The sequence below is a fragment of the Pseudorasbora parva genome, chromosome 7 (assembly GCF_024679245.1).
Source record: "Pseudorasbora parva isolate DD20220531a chromosome 7, ASM2467924v1, whole genome shotgun sequence".
NCBI lineage: Eukaryota > Metazoa > Chordata > Actinopteri > Cypriniformes > Gobionidae > Pseudorasbora > Pseudorasbora parva.
In genome coordinates this window covers 31,170,303-31,187,256 of record NC_090178.1, presented here as the reverse complement: position 1 = coordinate 31,187,256, position 16,954 = coordinate 31,170,303, and the positions used below count along the sequence as shown (strand labels likewise).

General features: G+C 35.9%; 1 protein-coding gene across 1 annotated transcript in view; it reads left to right on the top strand.

Moving 5' to 3' along the window:
- Window positions 1-16,954, top strand: part of si:dkey-233k19.3 (dynein axonemal heavy chain 11) — a 144,784-nt gene that overhangs the window by 57,986 nt on the left and 69,844 nt on the right. Inside the window, exons 27-45 of the mRNA XM_067449867.1 lie at window positions 114-205; window positions 330-456; window positions 2,686-2,835; window positions 3,398-3,631; window positions 7,294-7,425; window positions 7,654-7,814; window positions 9,437-9,593; window positions 9,868-10,013; window positions 10,100-10,205; window positions 10,904-10,996; window positions 11,083-11,277; window positions 11,399-11,476; window positions 12,278-12,410; window positions 12,537-12,664; window positions 12,863-13,011; window positions 13,127-13,277; window positions 13,358-13,489; window positions 14,194-14,367; window positions 15,872-16,076. Coding sequence (XP_067305968.1) covers window positions 114-205; window positions 330-456; window positions 2,686-2,835; window positions 3,398-3,631; window positions 7,294-7,425; window positions 7,654-7,814; window positions 9,437-9,593; window positions 9,868-10,013; window positions 10,100-10,205; window positions 10,904-10,996; window positions 11,083-11,277; window positions 11,399-11,476; window positions 12,278-12,410; window positions 12,537-12,664; window positions 12,863-13,011; window positions 13,127-13,277; window positions 13,358-13,489; window positions 14,194-14,367; window positions 15,872-16,076 — 2,743 coding nt within the window. The remainder of the gene's footprint in view (window positions 1-113; window positions 206-329; window positions 457-2,685; window positions 2,836-3,397; window positions 3,632-7,293; window positions 7,426-7,653; window positions 7,815-9,436; window positions 9,594-9,867; window positions 10,014-10,099; window positions 10,206-10,903; window positions 10,997-11,082; window positions 11,278-11,398; window positions 11,477-12,277; window positions 12,411-12,536; window positions 12,665-12,862; window positions 13,012-13,126; window positions 13,278-13,357; window positions 13,490-14,193; window positions 14,368-15,871; window positions 16,077-16,954) is intronic.

Genomic DNA, 16,954 nt, shown 5'->3' with positions numbered 1-16,954 from the left:
TACATTGAATCACATTAAATGAATGAAAATAAAGATGTTGCTATAGTGATGAAAACATTTTTACAGTGTAAATGCATTTTTATATATTTACTTTTGTGTGTTTATGTGTGAAGATCCTTATGCTCAAAAGCGTCAAAACGAAAAACGTAATTACTGCTACCAACAAGCCTGATCTTCTACCGATGCTTGAAGATCTGCAAAAGAGGTCTGTGAAATTTTAAGTCTACTCTTTTCAAGTAAATTCTATTTTTTAAGAAGTTTGCATGGTTACACATTGTCTCAAGAGATATGCATAAAAAATTCTGTTGATTTCCTGTTATTCACCCAAGACTTGCAGTATGTGAGAAAGCTCTAGCCAAATACCTGGAGAACAAGAGAATGGCTTTCCCGCGATTCTATTTCCTATCTTCAGCGGACTTACTGGACATCCTTTCCAAGGGCAGACAGCCCAGACAGGTACTGATGTTATAGTTAGGAAATAAGTTACACTAGATTCAACTTTACAGTGCCATGCGAAAGTATTCGGCCCCCTTGAACTTTGCGACCTTTTGCCACATTTCAGGCTTCAAACATAAAGATATAAAACTGTATTTTTTTATGAAGAATCAACAACAAGTGGGACACAATCATGAAGTGGAACGAAATTTATTGGATATTTCAAACTTTTTTAACAAATCAAAAACTGAAAAATTGGTTAAGTTAATTAAGTTAATACTTTGTAGCACCACCTTACAGCTGCGATTTCAGCTGTAAGTCACTTGGGGTATGTCTCTATCAGTTTTGCACATCGAGAGACTGAAATTTTTGCCCATCCCTCCTTGCAGAACAGCTCGAGCTCAGTAAGGTTGGATGGAGAGCGTTTGTGAACAACAGGTTTCAGTTCTTTCCACAGATTCTCGATTGGATTCAGGTCTGGACTTTGACTTGGCCATTCTAACACCTGGACATGTTTATTTTTGAATCATTCCATTGTAAAATTTTGGAAGACAAATGTCCGTCCCAGTCAGGTTTTCTTCCAGAATGGTCCTGTATTTGGCTCCATCCATCTTCCCATCAATTTTAACCATATTCCCTGTCGCTGCTGAAGAAAAGCAGGCCAAAACCATGATGCTGCCACCACCATGTTTGACAGTGGGGATGGTGTGTTCAGGGTGATGAGCTGTGTTGCTTTTACGCCAAACATAACGTTTTGCATTGTTGCCAAAAAGTTATATTTTGGTTTCATCTGACCAGAGCACCTTCTTCCACATGTTTGGTGTGTCTCCCAGGTGGCTTGTGGCAAACTTTAAACGACTCTTTTTATGGATATCTTCAAGAAATGGCTTTCTTCTTGCCACTCTTCCATAAAGGCCAGATTTGTGCATTATACGACTCATTGTTGTCCTATGGACAGAGTCTCCCACCTCAGCTGTAGATCTCTGCAGTTCATCCAGAGTGATCATGGGCCTCTTGGCTGCATCTCTAATCAGTCTTCTCCTTGTATGAGCTGAAAGTTTAGAGGTACAGCCAGGTCTTGGTAGATTTGCAGTGGTCTGATACTCCTTCCATTTCAATATTATCGCTTGCAAAGTGCTCCTTGGGATGTTTAAAGCTTGGGAAATCTTTTTGTATCCAAATCCGGCTTTAAACTTCTCCACAACAGTATCTCGGACGTGCCTGGTGTGTTCCTTGTTCTTCATGATGCTCTCTGCGCTTTAAACGGACCTCTGAGACTATCACCGTGTAGGTGCATTTATACGGAGACTTGATTACACACAGGTGGATCATATTTGATCTATTTATCATCATTAGTCATTTAGGTCAACATTGTATCATTCAGAGATCCTCACTGAAGTTCTGAAGAGAGTTTGCTGCACTGAAAGTAAAGGGGCCAAATCATTTTGCACGCCCAATTTTTCAGTTTTTGATTTGTTAAAAAAGTTTGAAATATCCAATACATTTAATTCCACTTCATGATTGTGTCCCACTTGTTGTTGATTCTTCACAAATCTTTATGTTTGAAGCCTGAAATGTGGCAAAAGGTCGGAAAGTTCAAGGGGGCCGAATACTTTCGCAAGGCACTGTATATAAAAGTCTGTCTATTAGTTGGAATTAGTTTGAAAGTTTAATTCATTTCAGATTTCTCTAATTATACATCTCATTTCAGTATTACAGTAATCCATAAACAGGTCAACTATAAAGTATGCAGGCTCTCCTGGTATTTGTAATAATGTGACTGAGATTCACGGAAATATATATTACATTTGTACCATACTTCCCCGTCTCTCTTCTCATTTGCGTACAATAACCTTTATCTCTGTGATTAAACTTTTTCATCATCACGGTGATAATTCCAAGGGCAGTGCTTCTCTGTGAAATATCATTATGATAAAAAAAGAAGAAAGTTTCACAGTTGGATTGATTATAACCCTGGCCACCTCCTTCTTTGAGCTGATCCTCCCACATATGTGCAGGTTTTCTCCTGAACAGTTCAACCAGAACAGGGTCAGAGTGCTTCATCTCGTTCTCATTGTACCTCGGTTATAATAAGAACTGCAAATATATCCACAATCATATCATTATCATTATGGATATGCCCATACTTAACCGCACATAACAGCGCAGATTGATTCATTTGTACACAAAGGTACTGTCTATAATATATTGTTCTGCGAGAGTAATGCTTTATGGTTCATTGCTTTTTAGGTTACCTGTCACCTGGGTAAGCTGTTTGACAGTATGAATGATCTGGAGTTTTCTGACAAGGAGGGGGGAAAGGCCACATCAGTGGTGGGAATGTTCAGCAGAGACGGAGAATATGTTTCATTCTATTCACCGTGTGACTGCGTTGGACCGGTAAAACCCACATAAGCTTCTAATTAAATCAAACACAGATTATTCAAAAGTTTTGACTTTTTTAAAAGATAAAAGCAAACTTTTTTTAAATATTGTAAATATTTTTTATAAAATATTAATATAAATAGTATAATAAAATCTAAAATATTTACTATTTATTTTTAAAATGCAACAAAATTATTTATCTAAATCCAAAGTGTAAAAGTTAAAAGCAAACCTTTTTTTAATATTATGAAATATTTCATTAAAATTTTAATAGAAGTATTTGATTATCTAGATGTCTATAAAATACCAAAACATGTTTTAATTAAATGATACAAATTTCCCATGAAATATAGTTTCATTAAAACTACATATACACCAGATGACGCTGGAATATACATACAGGTAGAAATTACTTTTTTAACAATTAGGATCTCCCAGCATAACATGGTCAGTTGAGGTATTTTTATAGGTATGTTTGTTTTTTAATATTTTGTATAAATAATTAGCCCTGATATAATTGTAATCTTTCTATAATATAGTCAGATTATTCTTTATGGAGTGAGCATTTGCCTGTCAGGTTGAGGTCTGGCTGAACTGTCTGGAGGATGTGATGAGGGAGGGATTGAGGAGGCACATAGCGGAGGCCGTGGTCGTGTACGAGGAACGCCTGCGGGAACACTGGGTCTTGGAGCTGCCTGCTCAGGTGGTCCTCACCGCCTCTCAGATCTGGTGGTCCGCTGACATGAATCTTGCATTTGAACGGCTGGCTGAGGGTTTTGAAATGGCGCTAAGAGACTACAACAAGAAACAGGTCAGTCGATTTTATGTGCTGAACAATATTGCACACTTTTTCACACATTTATAATTTTTAATAAACTGAATGACAAGGAATAAGGGCCCTATCATACACACGGCACAATATGAAGCAAGTGTTTTTTGCTAGTTTCAGCCTGACACAGTTGTCATTTTCATGTCCAGCAATACTTTCATGTCCAGCCGTATTGCACGTTACGGCCAAAACACACCCATGACTCATTAAGAGACCTAAGTGCACCTGCGCCATGCACCTCAGACCATGCAAAATTCTTGTTCACAATCAAGATGCCTTTTCTTTCGTGAGTAGAGCAATCAGAGTTGTCAATAGTTATATAGTTATATATTGTATACAGTTCCTATAGGTTAATGTGTAGCTACAGTAGCGTGTCTATGGCAACAATTTTATAACGTTAAAACCTGGGTCGCAGGTTTTGAAACACTTAACGGTTTCACTTACCTAAGAGATCCGTTTAAGGGTTTATATGTTAACCGTTTATATGCAACACCTTTAAATCATTCCCTTAGATAAGGGGAAATCACGCCTTAATTATCATACTTAAGGGAAAAACTTAAGGTGTTTTATGCAACCGGGCACAGTTCTTTTTAGAATCAAAAAGTACAACCAGTGCAACCAGTGTAATCCGGGTTACAAACAAATGCCTCTTATAAGCTGAATCTTTTTAATGAATCAAAAACATGCAGCACAACCACTGTAGTCTGATTTATGAACAATTTATAAACAATTGGCTTTTATGAGACCCTTTTTTAGTGGATCAGAAACATATGGTACAGCTATTGTAGTCCTGTTCACAAACAAACTACTCTTAGGAGTCAGTTATTTTTAGTGACTCAAAACATACCACACATACAATGAACAAATTACATTTTATGAGCTTGATCTTTTTACAGAATCAAAAACATACAGCACAAGCAGTGTGTTGTGATTCAGAAACAAATGTCTCTTAAAACACTTGAACAGGAGATATATAGTGTAACCAATCCTAAAAGTCACTTCCTCCTACTGTGAATAGACCTTTTACCTTTCTAGGTAGTGCTAGACTTCCTATTTTCAAGCACACATCATGGGCGTAGGTTTAGGGGGGGACGCTAGGTACTAGTCCCAATCAATATTTTAAGATGACAAAATTGTCCCCACCAATATTTTAGCAAACTCCTTCGTGCTGCTATATGGATCGATTCCGTATCTTCCCGTATTTACAAGCAAAATGACGCGTCCCGCCGTATCAAACCCGTATCAAACCAATACGGGACGCGATGCACAAGATTGCGTTTTAGAGGCGCTTTGCTGCCATAGCGACGGAGTCTCGAGAACATGCGCTGTAAACTTGCGCGCTTCTTTAAAAACATGTCGAGCTCGCGTCCACCGTTTAAACGCAAGAGGATTTCCAGATATAGGGCTGAATAGAAAAAAAGGTATCAGTGAGTCTGTCCAGTAACTTACGATGAACCTAAGAAAAACTGCAACCTTTGCAGAGAAGCATTTCAGTGTCTCAGACTGTCTGACTGAAAGCAGCAGTGATGACGGACACATCCGTGCTTCTAGGTAGGCCATTTAATGGATAATATATTAATATAATATTCCATACATTATCAAAGCTTGGCAGACTTATTTTTCTAGACATTAGACCGGTTAATTAATAGATTATAGCCTAATTAATGTTATTAATTTATAATTTAGCTATAGGCTATATTAATAATAAATAATCCTGTCATATAAAGTTTGACATTTAAAAAATATTTAGATAAAAATGTGACAAATAATTGCATAATAATATAGTCATAATAGTAAATTAATAAAGAAAATTTAATTTAATGTTTGAATTTCAGAACATTTTTTTTCAGTAAAGTGGTTACTGGTTCAAAATGACTGCTTAAAGAGACAGTGCACCCAAAATGAAAAATCTGTCAATTTCCCTTTTTAAACCTGTATAAATTTCTTTGTTATGTTGAATTCCTACCATGGAAGTAAATGGTGCCCCCAAAGCAACCTGGTTACAAACTTCCTTTAAAATCTTCTTTTGTGTTCAGCAGAACAAAGAAACTCATACAGGTTTGGAACATCATGATGGAGAGTAAATGATGACAGGATTTTAATTCTTGGGTGAACCATCCCTTTAAAGTGCACCAATATAGGCTATTAAAGAGTTCTTTAGAAATAAATAAAATAATCAAATGTAAATTAATATAAAATGTGTTCTGTTGCAAGTTTGCATAGGCCTACTTGATTCCATGTTTATTGTTGAGCTGTTGTCATTGTTTGATTGTCACTCTTATCACTACTATCACTCTTTAAATGCCAAGTTCATAAATGATTTTCAAAAACTGATTCAAAACTGGTTTGAAAAAAAACTTACAAACAAAATAACTTATTTTCAATATAAAAAGTGATTGTGCATGATTATATAGCATTATGGCTTTAAAATCAAAAAATGTGGTTATAATGGAAGTCAATGGGGCAAAAACAGCCACGATCAGTAAATGAGGGAGAAACAAAAACTGATCCTGTACAAAAACTAACAATGCATCAAATCTAAAGTTGTTACTAATCTTTGACATGCTCAATAATGTGATGAGGTAAAAAAAAAAATCCAGTCCACAATCATTTTTTATATTGAAAATAAGTAATTTTGTGTGCATGTTGTGTTTTTTTTCCAAATCAGTTTTGAAAATCATTTATGAACTTGACAATTAAAGAGTATTTTGTCTTTTATTATTATTATGGTACTGGATTGGGCTGAAAAGCCTCATAAATTAATAATCGTTCATTCCCAAACTATGGTGCATTTCCATACTCAGTAATAAATAATAGACAATATAATCTGGGCAAACCTGGTGGGATGTCCCCACCAAAGCTGAGACCAAACCTACGCCCTTGGCACACATACACACATCTGTAGTATGAACTAGGCAATGATGAAGCCGTTGAAAACACACTCCACTCCTTCATTGTAAGTATGATGAAGCGAATAGTGCTGATCTGTGTAGACTGCCACAAGCACGTTCATGTCGTCCCTGCAGCGTCAGTATCTGTCATCAAACGCAGGGAAGGTTAGCTCGTCCTTGGCCGGCGTTTGAATAATCTGCCTCTTTCCCTTCAAGCCCCTGATTGGAGTTGCTGTCAGACAGCATGGGGTGATAAATGCAGTACAACCTAAGCTGCTTTTACACCAAATACAGGCAGGAAGATTACATCTCATTTGCCTGTCTGTGACAGGGATCCACGGTATCGCCTATTAACCGCCTCCCCCCAACTCACACACACATACATACACACACACACATATTGACCCAGCACTCTCATTCATTGTCACACACACACCAGCTGGCCGCTCTTATTCATAGTCAAACAGTCTTACACACTTGCAGTTCCCCCCCCAGCATTGATAAATGAGTTCTGTGCTTATTTGGCCTCCCAACTGGAATATATGACCTTGCTCCATAAACGTGGGGTGGGGGGGATTTCTCTGATGAACACATGACCCTGAGCCCCTGTCAGCACAGTTATTACCATCCACTTCTCTCTGGCATGTAAATTGATATAATTACTGTAAGCAGGAGCCACAAAGCTCACTGTATGCTCTCACAAGCCATCATTGTGCCCTCTGAAACTCTAAAATATCTGCCCTACTTCTCCAGATTGCCCAGCTAAACTCCTTGATTAACATGTTATTGGGGGAACTGAACCCGGGTGACAGGCAGAAGATCATGACCCTGTGCACCATAGATGTTCACGCCAGAGATGTGGTCTCCAAACTCATCGCTCAGAAGGTTGGGTCATGTTTACTGCAGTTCGTATATAATGATCATGTTGACGAAAGGATGTTCTGTTTCCTTGTTTTAAATCATTTAGTTGTGCTTGGTACTCTTAGTTCATCAGTCATTATTTTAATGGGCTTTAAATTGACAAGCAGTAATTGATTAATTAATTGAGTTGGGAGCATTTAGACTGGCATTTTCAAAGCGGTTTATTAAATGTTTGAGGCTGTCTTTGCCCAGGTGAGCAGTGCTCAGGCATTCGCCTGGGTTTCTCAGCTCCGCCACAGCTGGGATGAAGAGCAAAGCCACTGCTTCATCAACATCTGCGACGCCCAGTTTCGTTATTCCTACGAATACCTGGGCAACACACCTCGCCTGGTCATTACACCTCTCACAGACAGGTACCTTATCAGCTAGTGATCTCTGAGAACTTCTTAGTGTTTGTTTGTTGCAATTTATTTATTGATATGTCAAACTTTGTGTTAACATTATATATAATGTATATTATTGTTCATTTTTTTATAATTGTTTTTTTTTCAAGAAAATGTTTTTATAAATCAAATACAGGGGGAAAAGAAAATATATTAAAAAAACTGAATATAATAAGAATAAAACCCTTTTTAATATGTATAAGCCATTACTAAACAGAACCATACTTCATGTAACAATATGAAAATACATTTCTTATTTTTTTTAATGTTTATTTAAACAGACTTAATTTTTTTACCATGCCTTCATCTTTTGCTTTTGGATTTAAACAGTTTTGCCATTGTCCCAGAGTCGTAAAATTTGAAAAGTCATCATATAATTATTGTTATTATAAACTATTTACATAGTCATAGTTATTTTTACACAAATTGTAGCTGTTCCACTCAGGTTCCTCAGGACTAAAGTATACACAATGACCAACAATTGGGCCCTTAATACAGTTTTTCTTTTAAAAATATGTGTACTTGGTTAGGGAGAATAAAGAAGGTACAGGTAGGTACATCTAGGTACATTTCATATATTTGTTTCCAGTTCAGCTGGAATTCTGTTAAATGATGCAACAAAAGTGTGAAACTCTTAAGTGTGCATATATACCATGCTATATATATATATATATATATATATATATATATATATATATATATATATATATATATATATATATATATATATATATATATATATATATATATATATATATACCATTCAGCAAGTAAAATGAGTCTGCCATTTAATTACAAAAATGTTTGAAATGTAATTCTCACCCACATAATTTCCACCACAGAATGCTGTTAATCACAATACATACAGTGTTTTGAGATGGAAATGTTTGACTTTTAAAAAAGTGAAAAAGTGATTGTGAAAATGTTTTATTATTTTCTCCATTGGGCCAAGATACATTATTGCTGCGTCCCAATTCGCCTACTTATACTAGAGCCTTATACTAAAACAGAGCCTTGAAACACATGAATCAATGTCTCGAGCCGCAACATTTTGAATGTAGCTACTATTTTTCATCATATAATGTAATCTATGTTGGGAAAAGTTACTTTTAAAAGTAATGCATTACATTATAATGTAGGCCCGCTGAGGCGCGCTCTCTTCCAGACCTTTGTGGGTGTTTTTTACCGATGAGTTTTTTGCAGCAGGGCCTATATAACATGCACCTTAATTTTCTTTTAAAACACATTTTGTATTTAATATTTTGACACAATATTTACTGACCCCTAGAGCTATGGATGCCATACAAAAGATCTCAACATTGTGGGTTATATTACCTGCAGCATCTCTTTTTTTGGCTACTTATAAGTGAAGAAAGAAAATTGTTTCTTTAAAAAGAGTGCTTTATTAAAAAAGAAGCTGGAATATTATAATGTAAGTTAAGTTAAAAAAAAAATCCAAATAGTAATTTGATTACGTAATGCACACTACTTGTAATGTATTACCCCTAACACTGAATAATGGACATTTTTATAAAGCAGCCTTGCCATAACTGTTTTTATTCAGTGTTTGATTTTGCTTATTTGAATTGCAGGTGCTATATAACACTGACTCAGTCACTGCATTTGACTATGAGCAGTGCTCCAGCGGGACCGGCTGGAACAGGAAAGACTGAAACCACTAAAGACCTGGGCAGAGCTCTGGGGGTCATGGTGTATGTCTTCAACTGCTCTGAGCAGATGGACTATAAGGTAGACACACCAGCAGAGATGGGACTCAGCCACCACAGCACAATTACAAGTGTATTCTCAGTTCAGATGAGCTCCTAAAGCATATAATTACTTTGCCGAATAGGATTCTGCCTCTTAATTGAAAGAAATCGATGACTGCTCTGTTTGAAACTTTATCACAGTTTATCAGGCTGATTTTTGGAAGTTCTTCTCCTTAACCACTGTTGGTTTAGTTCTGTTAAGTCTTTAACAGAGGACAATGTGAAGTGCTTCACTGACTTGTGTTGTCGTTCAGTCCATAGGGAACATCTTTAAAGGCCTGGCACAAACTGGAGCTTGGGGCTGCTTTGATGAATTTAACCGAATAGCTGTGGAAGTGTTGTCTGTGGTGGCAGTACAGGTGAAGACCATACAGGATGCCATTCGCAACAAGAGGAAAAGGTATGTGTTTTTTATTTTTAGATCTTCTGAATGGTTAACATGACTTGTTGGCATGTTTTACCCATTTTGCCAATTGTCCTCTGCAGGTTTCTCTTCCTAGATGAAGAGATTAGCTTGAAACCCTCTGTTGGGATCTTCATCACAATGAACCCTGGATATGCTGGACGAACTGAGCTACCAGAGAACCTCAAAGCTCTTTTCAGGTATAGCTTTAATATATATATATATATATATATATATATATATATATATATATATATATATATATATATATATATATATATATATATATATATATATATATATATATATATATATTAAAAAAAACTAACCCTAACCCTAAGGGGAAAAAATAAAACAAGAAAAGAAATTAGCTAAAGTGTGTTATATGGAGTAAAAATGTGAAGATATTTTTTATTTAGTCATCAATGAAGATGAGATGGAAAATATCCATCATGCAGATAATGATAAATATTATAGTATGTGTAAATATGTGTGTGTGTGTGTGTGTGTGTGTGTGTAATCCCTACGTTATGGGGACAAAATGTCCCCACAAAGATGGCAATATCCAAAATCCTTGTCCTTGTGGGGACATTTTTAGGTCCCCATGAGGAAAACATCTTATAAATCACACAGAAGGAGTTTTTTTGAGAAAGTAAAAATGCAGAATGTTTCCTGTCATGGGTAGGTTTAGAGGCAGGGGCAGTGTAGGGGGCTAGAAAATATGGTTTGTACAGTATGAAAATCATTACGCCTATGGAAAGTCCCCATAAAACATGGAAACACTACGTGTGTGTGTGTGTGTGTGTGTGTGTGTGTGTGTCAGTACAGAAAAAAAACAATTTTGTCCTATTTGTCTGCTTATATACTACATGTATTCTCTGCTGTAGGACCACTACGACTGGGGTTTGCGTTCTGTCAAACCTGTCCTTGTGGTTGCTGGAGCTCTTAAAAGAGCAGATCGGAGTAGACCAGAAGATCAGGTGATGGAAATGTGTTTTTTGGAGTTATGTTGAGCTCTATAGATCCAGCAGCTATGGGTTTTGACACTTTCTGTTACATTATGCAGGTGTTGATGCAGGCTTTGAGAGATTTCAACATGCCAAAGATTGTTTCGGAAGACGTTCCGGTGTTCCTTGGTCTGATTAGAGATTTGTTCCCTGGTTTGGAAGTGGAAAGGCAGACTGATGCAGAGTTTGAGCAGATAGTCCGACAGACGAGTCTAGAGTTAAAGCTTCAACCTGAGGACACATTTATTCTGAAAGTAAGAATCTCTCCGCACATTGCATCATCATTTGTGTTTAACATTGTTATCATACTGTTTAAGATCCCTTGTTAACCTCTTATTTTATTGTTTTTGTCATTTTTAATGATAATATATAAAGGTTGCTCAGCTTGAGAAGCTTTTATCTGTTCATCAATCAGTGTTTGTGGTTGGTGATGCTGGGACTGGAAAAAGCCAGGTCAGTAGACACGCCACGTGAATACAAACTATGTTTCCCATAGTCCACTTTCTCTGGAGTTTTCAATGAATCGATTGCGTTTTGAATGAATGTAATAATTACTGGTTTTCTTATGAAATATATCTGATTGTGAAATTTTGCCTGACACTTAATTGTCATGCAAATAAATATTATTAATGAATTAAGTTTAATTGCTTAATTATTTATACATGTAATATGAATATTGTTATAATTAATAATTAATAATTAAATGTCTTTGTAAAAAGATATTTAACATGGGTGGGATTACATGATATCATATCTATATCTATGTCGTATCTATAACGACAAAACAATTATTGGCATTTGAATATTGAAATCTAAATGGTAGCAAATTATTGCTATATACTGTGTGTGTATATATAAATATATAATTTATATTATAAACTAAACTAAAATTATTTAGACACCAGATATATTTTTTTACTAGTGGAGGTAAAACCTGGAGGGTGGAGGACACTATAATAAATTTATGTAAGTGAGGATATTTTGTTCTGACACAGTTTAACTCTGAGTTCTTGTCATATTTTATTACCATATTATAAGCTATAGCGAATAATCTGTGATAATATGAGAAAATGTTGAAGGTGTCTGAATACATTTTGATTTGACTGTATAGTATTTAATAGTAATACATTTATTATTTATTTGTGCTAAATTCACAGAAACACAGAAAAATAAAATAAGCACAGAAAACAGGCAAATAATCATGATCAGATGATTATGTAATAATCGTGACAGGCCTACTCTGTCCCTAAACAGATCCTGAGAACTCTTCACAAAACCTACTTCAACATGGGAAGGAAGCCTCTCTGGAACGATCTGAACCCAAAAGCAATAAGCAGCGGTGAACTGTTTGGATCCTTTCATCCAGCCACTCGTGAATGGAAAGATGGTAGATCAGCATCCAGTGTTTTGTAGAGCTGATCCTGTCCAATTCACAGTACATAACTTACTGTTTAGACATGAGATCCATTCTCCCCGGTAAGACTTTGAGATTGTAAATCTTTTCATGTGGCAGGTTTATTGTCACATTTCATGCGGGATCAAGCCAGTAACTCTCACTCTGGGATGAAGTGGATTGTTCTGGATGGAGACATTGACCCCATGTGGATTGAGTCTCTCAACACTGTAATGGATGACAACAAGGTAGCCTTCACAGTTTGTGTATGTTTTTATATGGGGACATTTGCATTCAGCTGATTAATTTGAAGCACTAACATTGCATTTTGAAATATTTAAACACGCCACTGAACAAAAACACACACAATTTGACAAAGTAGTTGCAGCAAACAATGAATTATTAATATTGGAAATGATGTAGTTATGTTAAGCATGTCTGTGCAGGTTCTTACTCTGGCTAATAATGAACGTATTCCACTCACCCCCTCGATGAGACTACTGTTTGAGATCAGCCACCTGAAACATGCCACTCCTGCCACCGTGTCCCGAGCTGGCATCCTGTACATCAATCCTCAAGAGCTTAGCTGGAACCTGTAAGAAATTCACTCTCTGTGGGAGAGTTCAAAATATATACCATCTAATTCACAGCGATTAACATTTGTATAGGATTAGACTTAGGTGAGCAACCTCTTTTTCATTCATGTCTAGGTGTGTTACGAGTTGGATTGATCGGAGGGAGAGACAAACTGAGAGAGCACACCTGACCATTCTGTTTGACAAATACGTCCCTCGTTGTATAGAAAAAATGAGAAGCTCCTTTAAGACAATCATTCCTATTCCCGAGAACAGCATGGTTCAGGTATACCATTCTCACAGGTAGACTCATTCATATAGGCCTATACTCTGATTCAAATCTTTAATAATGTCTCTCTCTCTCAGACTCTGTGCTCCCTGTTGGATTGCCTGTTAACTCCTGAGAACATTCCGAAAGATTCTCCGAGAGAAATCTATGAAACGTACTTTGTGTTCGCCTGTGTGTGGGCATTTGGTGGAGCCACTTTTCCAGATCAGGTATTTTTGGTTGTGTTGCATTGTTTTGTGTTGTGCTGGAATTGAGAAAAAAAATCTCATGCTTGTAGAAAATTCAGTGTAATATAACACAAACATAAAATATATACAATATATACAGGAGTGGCCAAAAGTGATGTAGGACAATTAAAGACAAACACCAATTATTAAACTATCAAAATATTGATAATATTGTTGAGAGTACATTTTTAAAATATTTTTTAAACATTTTAAATATGAGGGAAGAGCAAAACACTAAACTCGGAGAAGGTATTCATCTGACAAAACTTTTTGGCAAAAAAGGCAAACTGCAGCTACAGGTTTTATTTTACTTTGCAAAAAAATGCATAGGAAAAAAAGCTCAGGAAAAAGCATAAATTGACTACAACATAATCAGTTATTAATATTTAGTTTGTTCTTCCTTATTATTTTTTTTGCATGTTCATAATGACATTACTTTGAATGACAGCATGGCCAAAAATGATGTCTGAAAAATTTGACCTGTTTTCATTGCTTTATCACAATTAAAACCATTGACTCCAAGCACAACTACACAATATGCTTACAGAATTGTTAGCAAACTTTGAAAAATGTTTGAATATATGTCTAATAAAACTCTAATTATTTAATAATATAAATAGTTACAGTACTTTTAATTTCTGGATGTTTTAATGTCTCTATTTTTGTTGTCTTTTTTGATCTCCCAGCTCCATGACTATCGGGCCGAGTTTAGCCAGTGGTGGATCAAAGAAATGAAGAGTGTGAAGTTTCCTGTCCAGGGTTCTGTTTTTGACTGCTACTTAGATCCTCATTCCAGACGCTTCTTGCCATGGACCGACAGGATGCTCGCATTTGAGATGGACCCTGATACACCTGTGCAGGTGACACTAATACACTAATACTTCCTGTTATATACAGAATAGCATGGCGTGAACATATGCTTAACTGCACAATATATTTCTTTGTGATCTTCTGAGAAAATTCTCCTGAGAAATTTCACTCTCACAGAGAACCACTTTAATTTCAGAATAATGGCATGCTAATTTAGTGCAGTTAGTGCATTAGAGTGGGTCAGTGAACAGTTACAGAGAAAACAACCCCCCTCCATCATGAGCTGAACCTGCAGTCAGAGGAGTTTTGGATCTGATTACCATTCAAAGTAATCAGAATCGTGTATGTGTGTTGTGTGTGTGTGTGTGTGTGTGTGTGCGCGCGCGTGTGTGTGTGTGTGTGTGTGTGTGTGTGTGTGTGTGTGTGTGTGTGTGTGTGTGAAGCCATTGTCTCTGTTTTTATAATTAGGAGATAAAGACCTTAGTGTTGATAATAGGGTAGTCATAGTGATGAACTGGATCTACAGGTTTGTTGTGTCTCACAGAAGAACTATGTTCTAAAAGTGCTCTTGATAAGTATCCCACTGATTTTCCTTTCAAGTATTTAAAACAATGTTTTAATAGTGTAAAGATTTTGCACATAAAAAAACGTAACTTTTTTGTTTCTGATTACTGATTAAACATTGGATGATCAATAGATAATATACTTTATACAATAGCATTTAAAAGTTGTGTTCAGTATGATGTTTTTAAATGTTTTTGAAAGAAGACTTTTATTTGATAAGTAATATCGGTAATATGGTGAAATCTGATAAATAAATAATAAATAAAAAAAATATATATATAAATAAAAAAAATACATATATACATATATATATATATATATATATATATATATACACACACACACACACACACACACACACACACACACACACACACACACACACACACACACACACACACACACGATCCTTAAGAAATCTTTTTAATATGCTGATTTGAGCTCAAGGAACATTTCTCATTAATTCTTTAAAAACAGTTGTGCCTCCTAATATTTTTTTTTTTTTTTTTTTTTTGATTAATGGAAAGTAAAAAACAACAACAGCATTTCTTTGAAATAGTACTTTTAAAACAATTTTAAAGTCTTTACTGTAACTTTTGATCAATTTAATATATACTTCCTGAATAAGAGTATTCATTTCTTTAAAAAAATGCCTTGCCTTGCCTAGTGTTTTTAAAAATATTATAATGAGGGTTCCTTAACTATTGTTTAATTTTAACAGCATTATTTATTGTACGGGTTCTCAACTCTGGCCTATAATTTCCACTTTCCTGAGTTTAGCTCCAACCTTCATTAAGCTCACCTGCCTATAACTTTCTAGTAATCCTGAAGATCTTGTTTAGCTTGTTTATGTGTGTTTGATTAGGGTTTGAGCTAAACTCTGCAGGAAAGTGGACATCGAGGGCCAGAGTTGACAATCCCTGATTTATTGATTTAGATTAGCTTAATATGTCTTGAGCGATGAAATGCCATTTTTTTCTTTGTCTGCAGGCTGTGTTAGTCCCAACAGTTGAGACGGTCCGGCTGCAGTATTTCATGGGCATGTTGCTGAAGACGTCTCAGCCTCTTATGCTGGTCGGTGGAGCAGGCACTGGGAAGTCTACTCTGGTCAGGAAGCTTCTGGAAACACTACCAGAGAACTTTATAACTGCAAAAGTTCCCCTTTACTTTTATACCACTGCATCCATGCTGCAGAGTAAGTGTGACTGTGAATTTATTCACATTTCTCTAAAGAGAACATGTTTTCAAATGTGTTGAACAGCACCTCCTTGTGGTCCCTATGCAATCTTTCACTCCATCCAGTGACGGTAATAATAGATCAGTTTAAGCGATATTTCACCTATAAATGAAAAATCTGTTATCATTTACTCACCCTCAATGTATGAGTTTCTTTCTTTTGTTGAACACAAAAGAAGATATGTTGAAGAATGTTGGTTACCAAACAGTTGACGGTAGCCATTAACTTAAAAGTCAATGGCTACCGTCAACTTTCTGGTTACCAACATTCTTCAACATATCTTCTTTAAGGTTTGAAAAGAACATGAGGGTGAGTAAATGATGACAACATTTTAATTTTTGTGTGAACTATGCCTTTAATCCAGGGTTGAATATACAGTATATTTGCTTTGTTAAAGGATTACTTCACTTTAAATAAGATTTAGCCCATCAAGCCATCCTTGGTGTATATGACTTTCTTCTTTCTGATGAACACAGAGTTATTAAATTAATACATTTTATGCAGGGGTGGAGCCAGACATTGTAAACATTTTAATTTGGCGTTAACAGCTTTACTTATTTAAAAGGAAGTTTGTTGTAGTATAAGCTGGAGTAAAGCTCATAAAATGATCAGTGTTTCCGACAGGAATGTTGAGTGGACCTCTGTCCCTCTAGGGGGCTTTGGGGGCATGGTCCCCGCAATAAATTTTGCACATTTTAAGGTTAAATGCATCAATCTGGTGCACTTTGAGAGCTTAAAATTATGAGCTTTAACCCATTAACAGAATGCAAATTGATGAAAGAAAAGCATTGAATGTACCTAGACTTTAAGGAGGGCTCAAAGATCTTTTTAGTTGT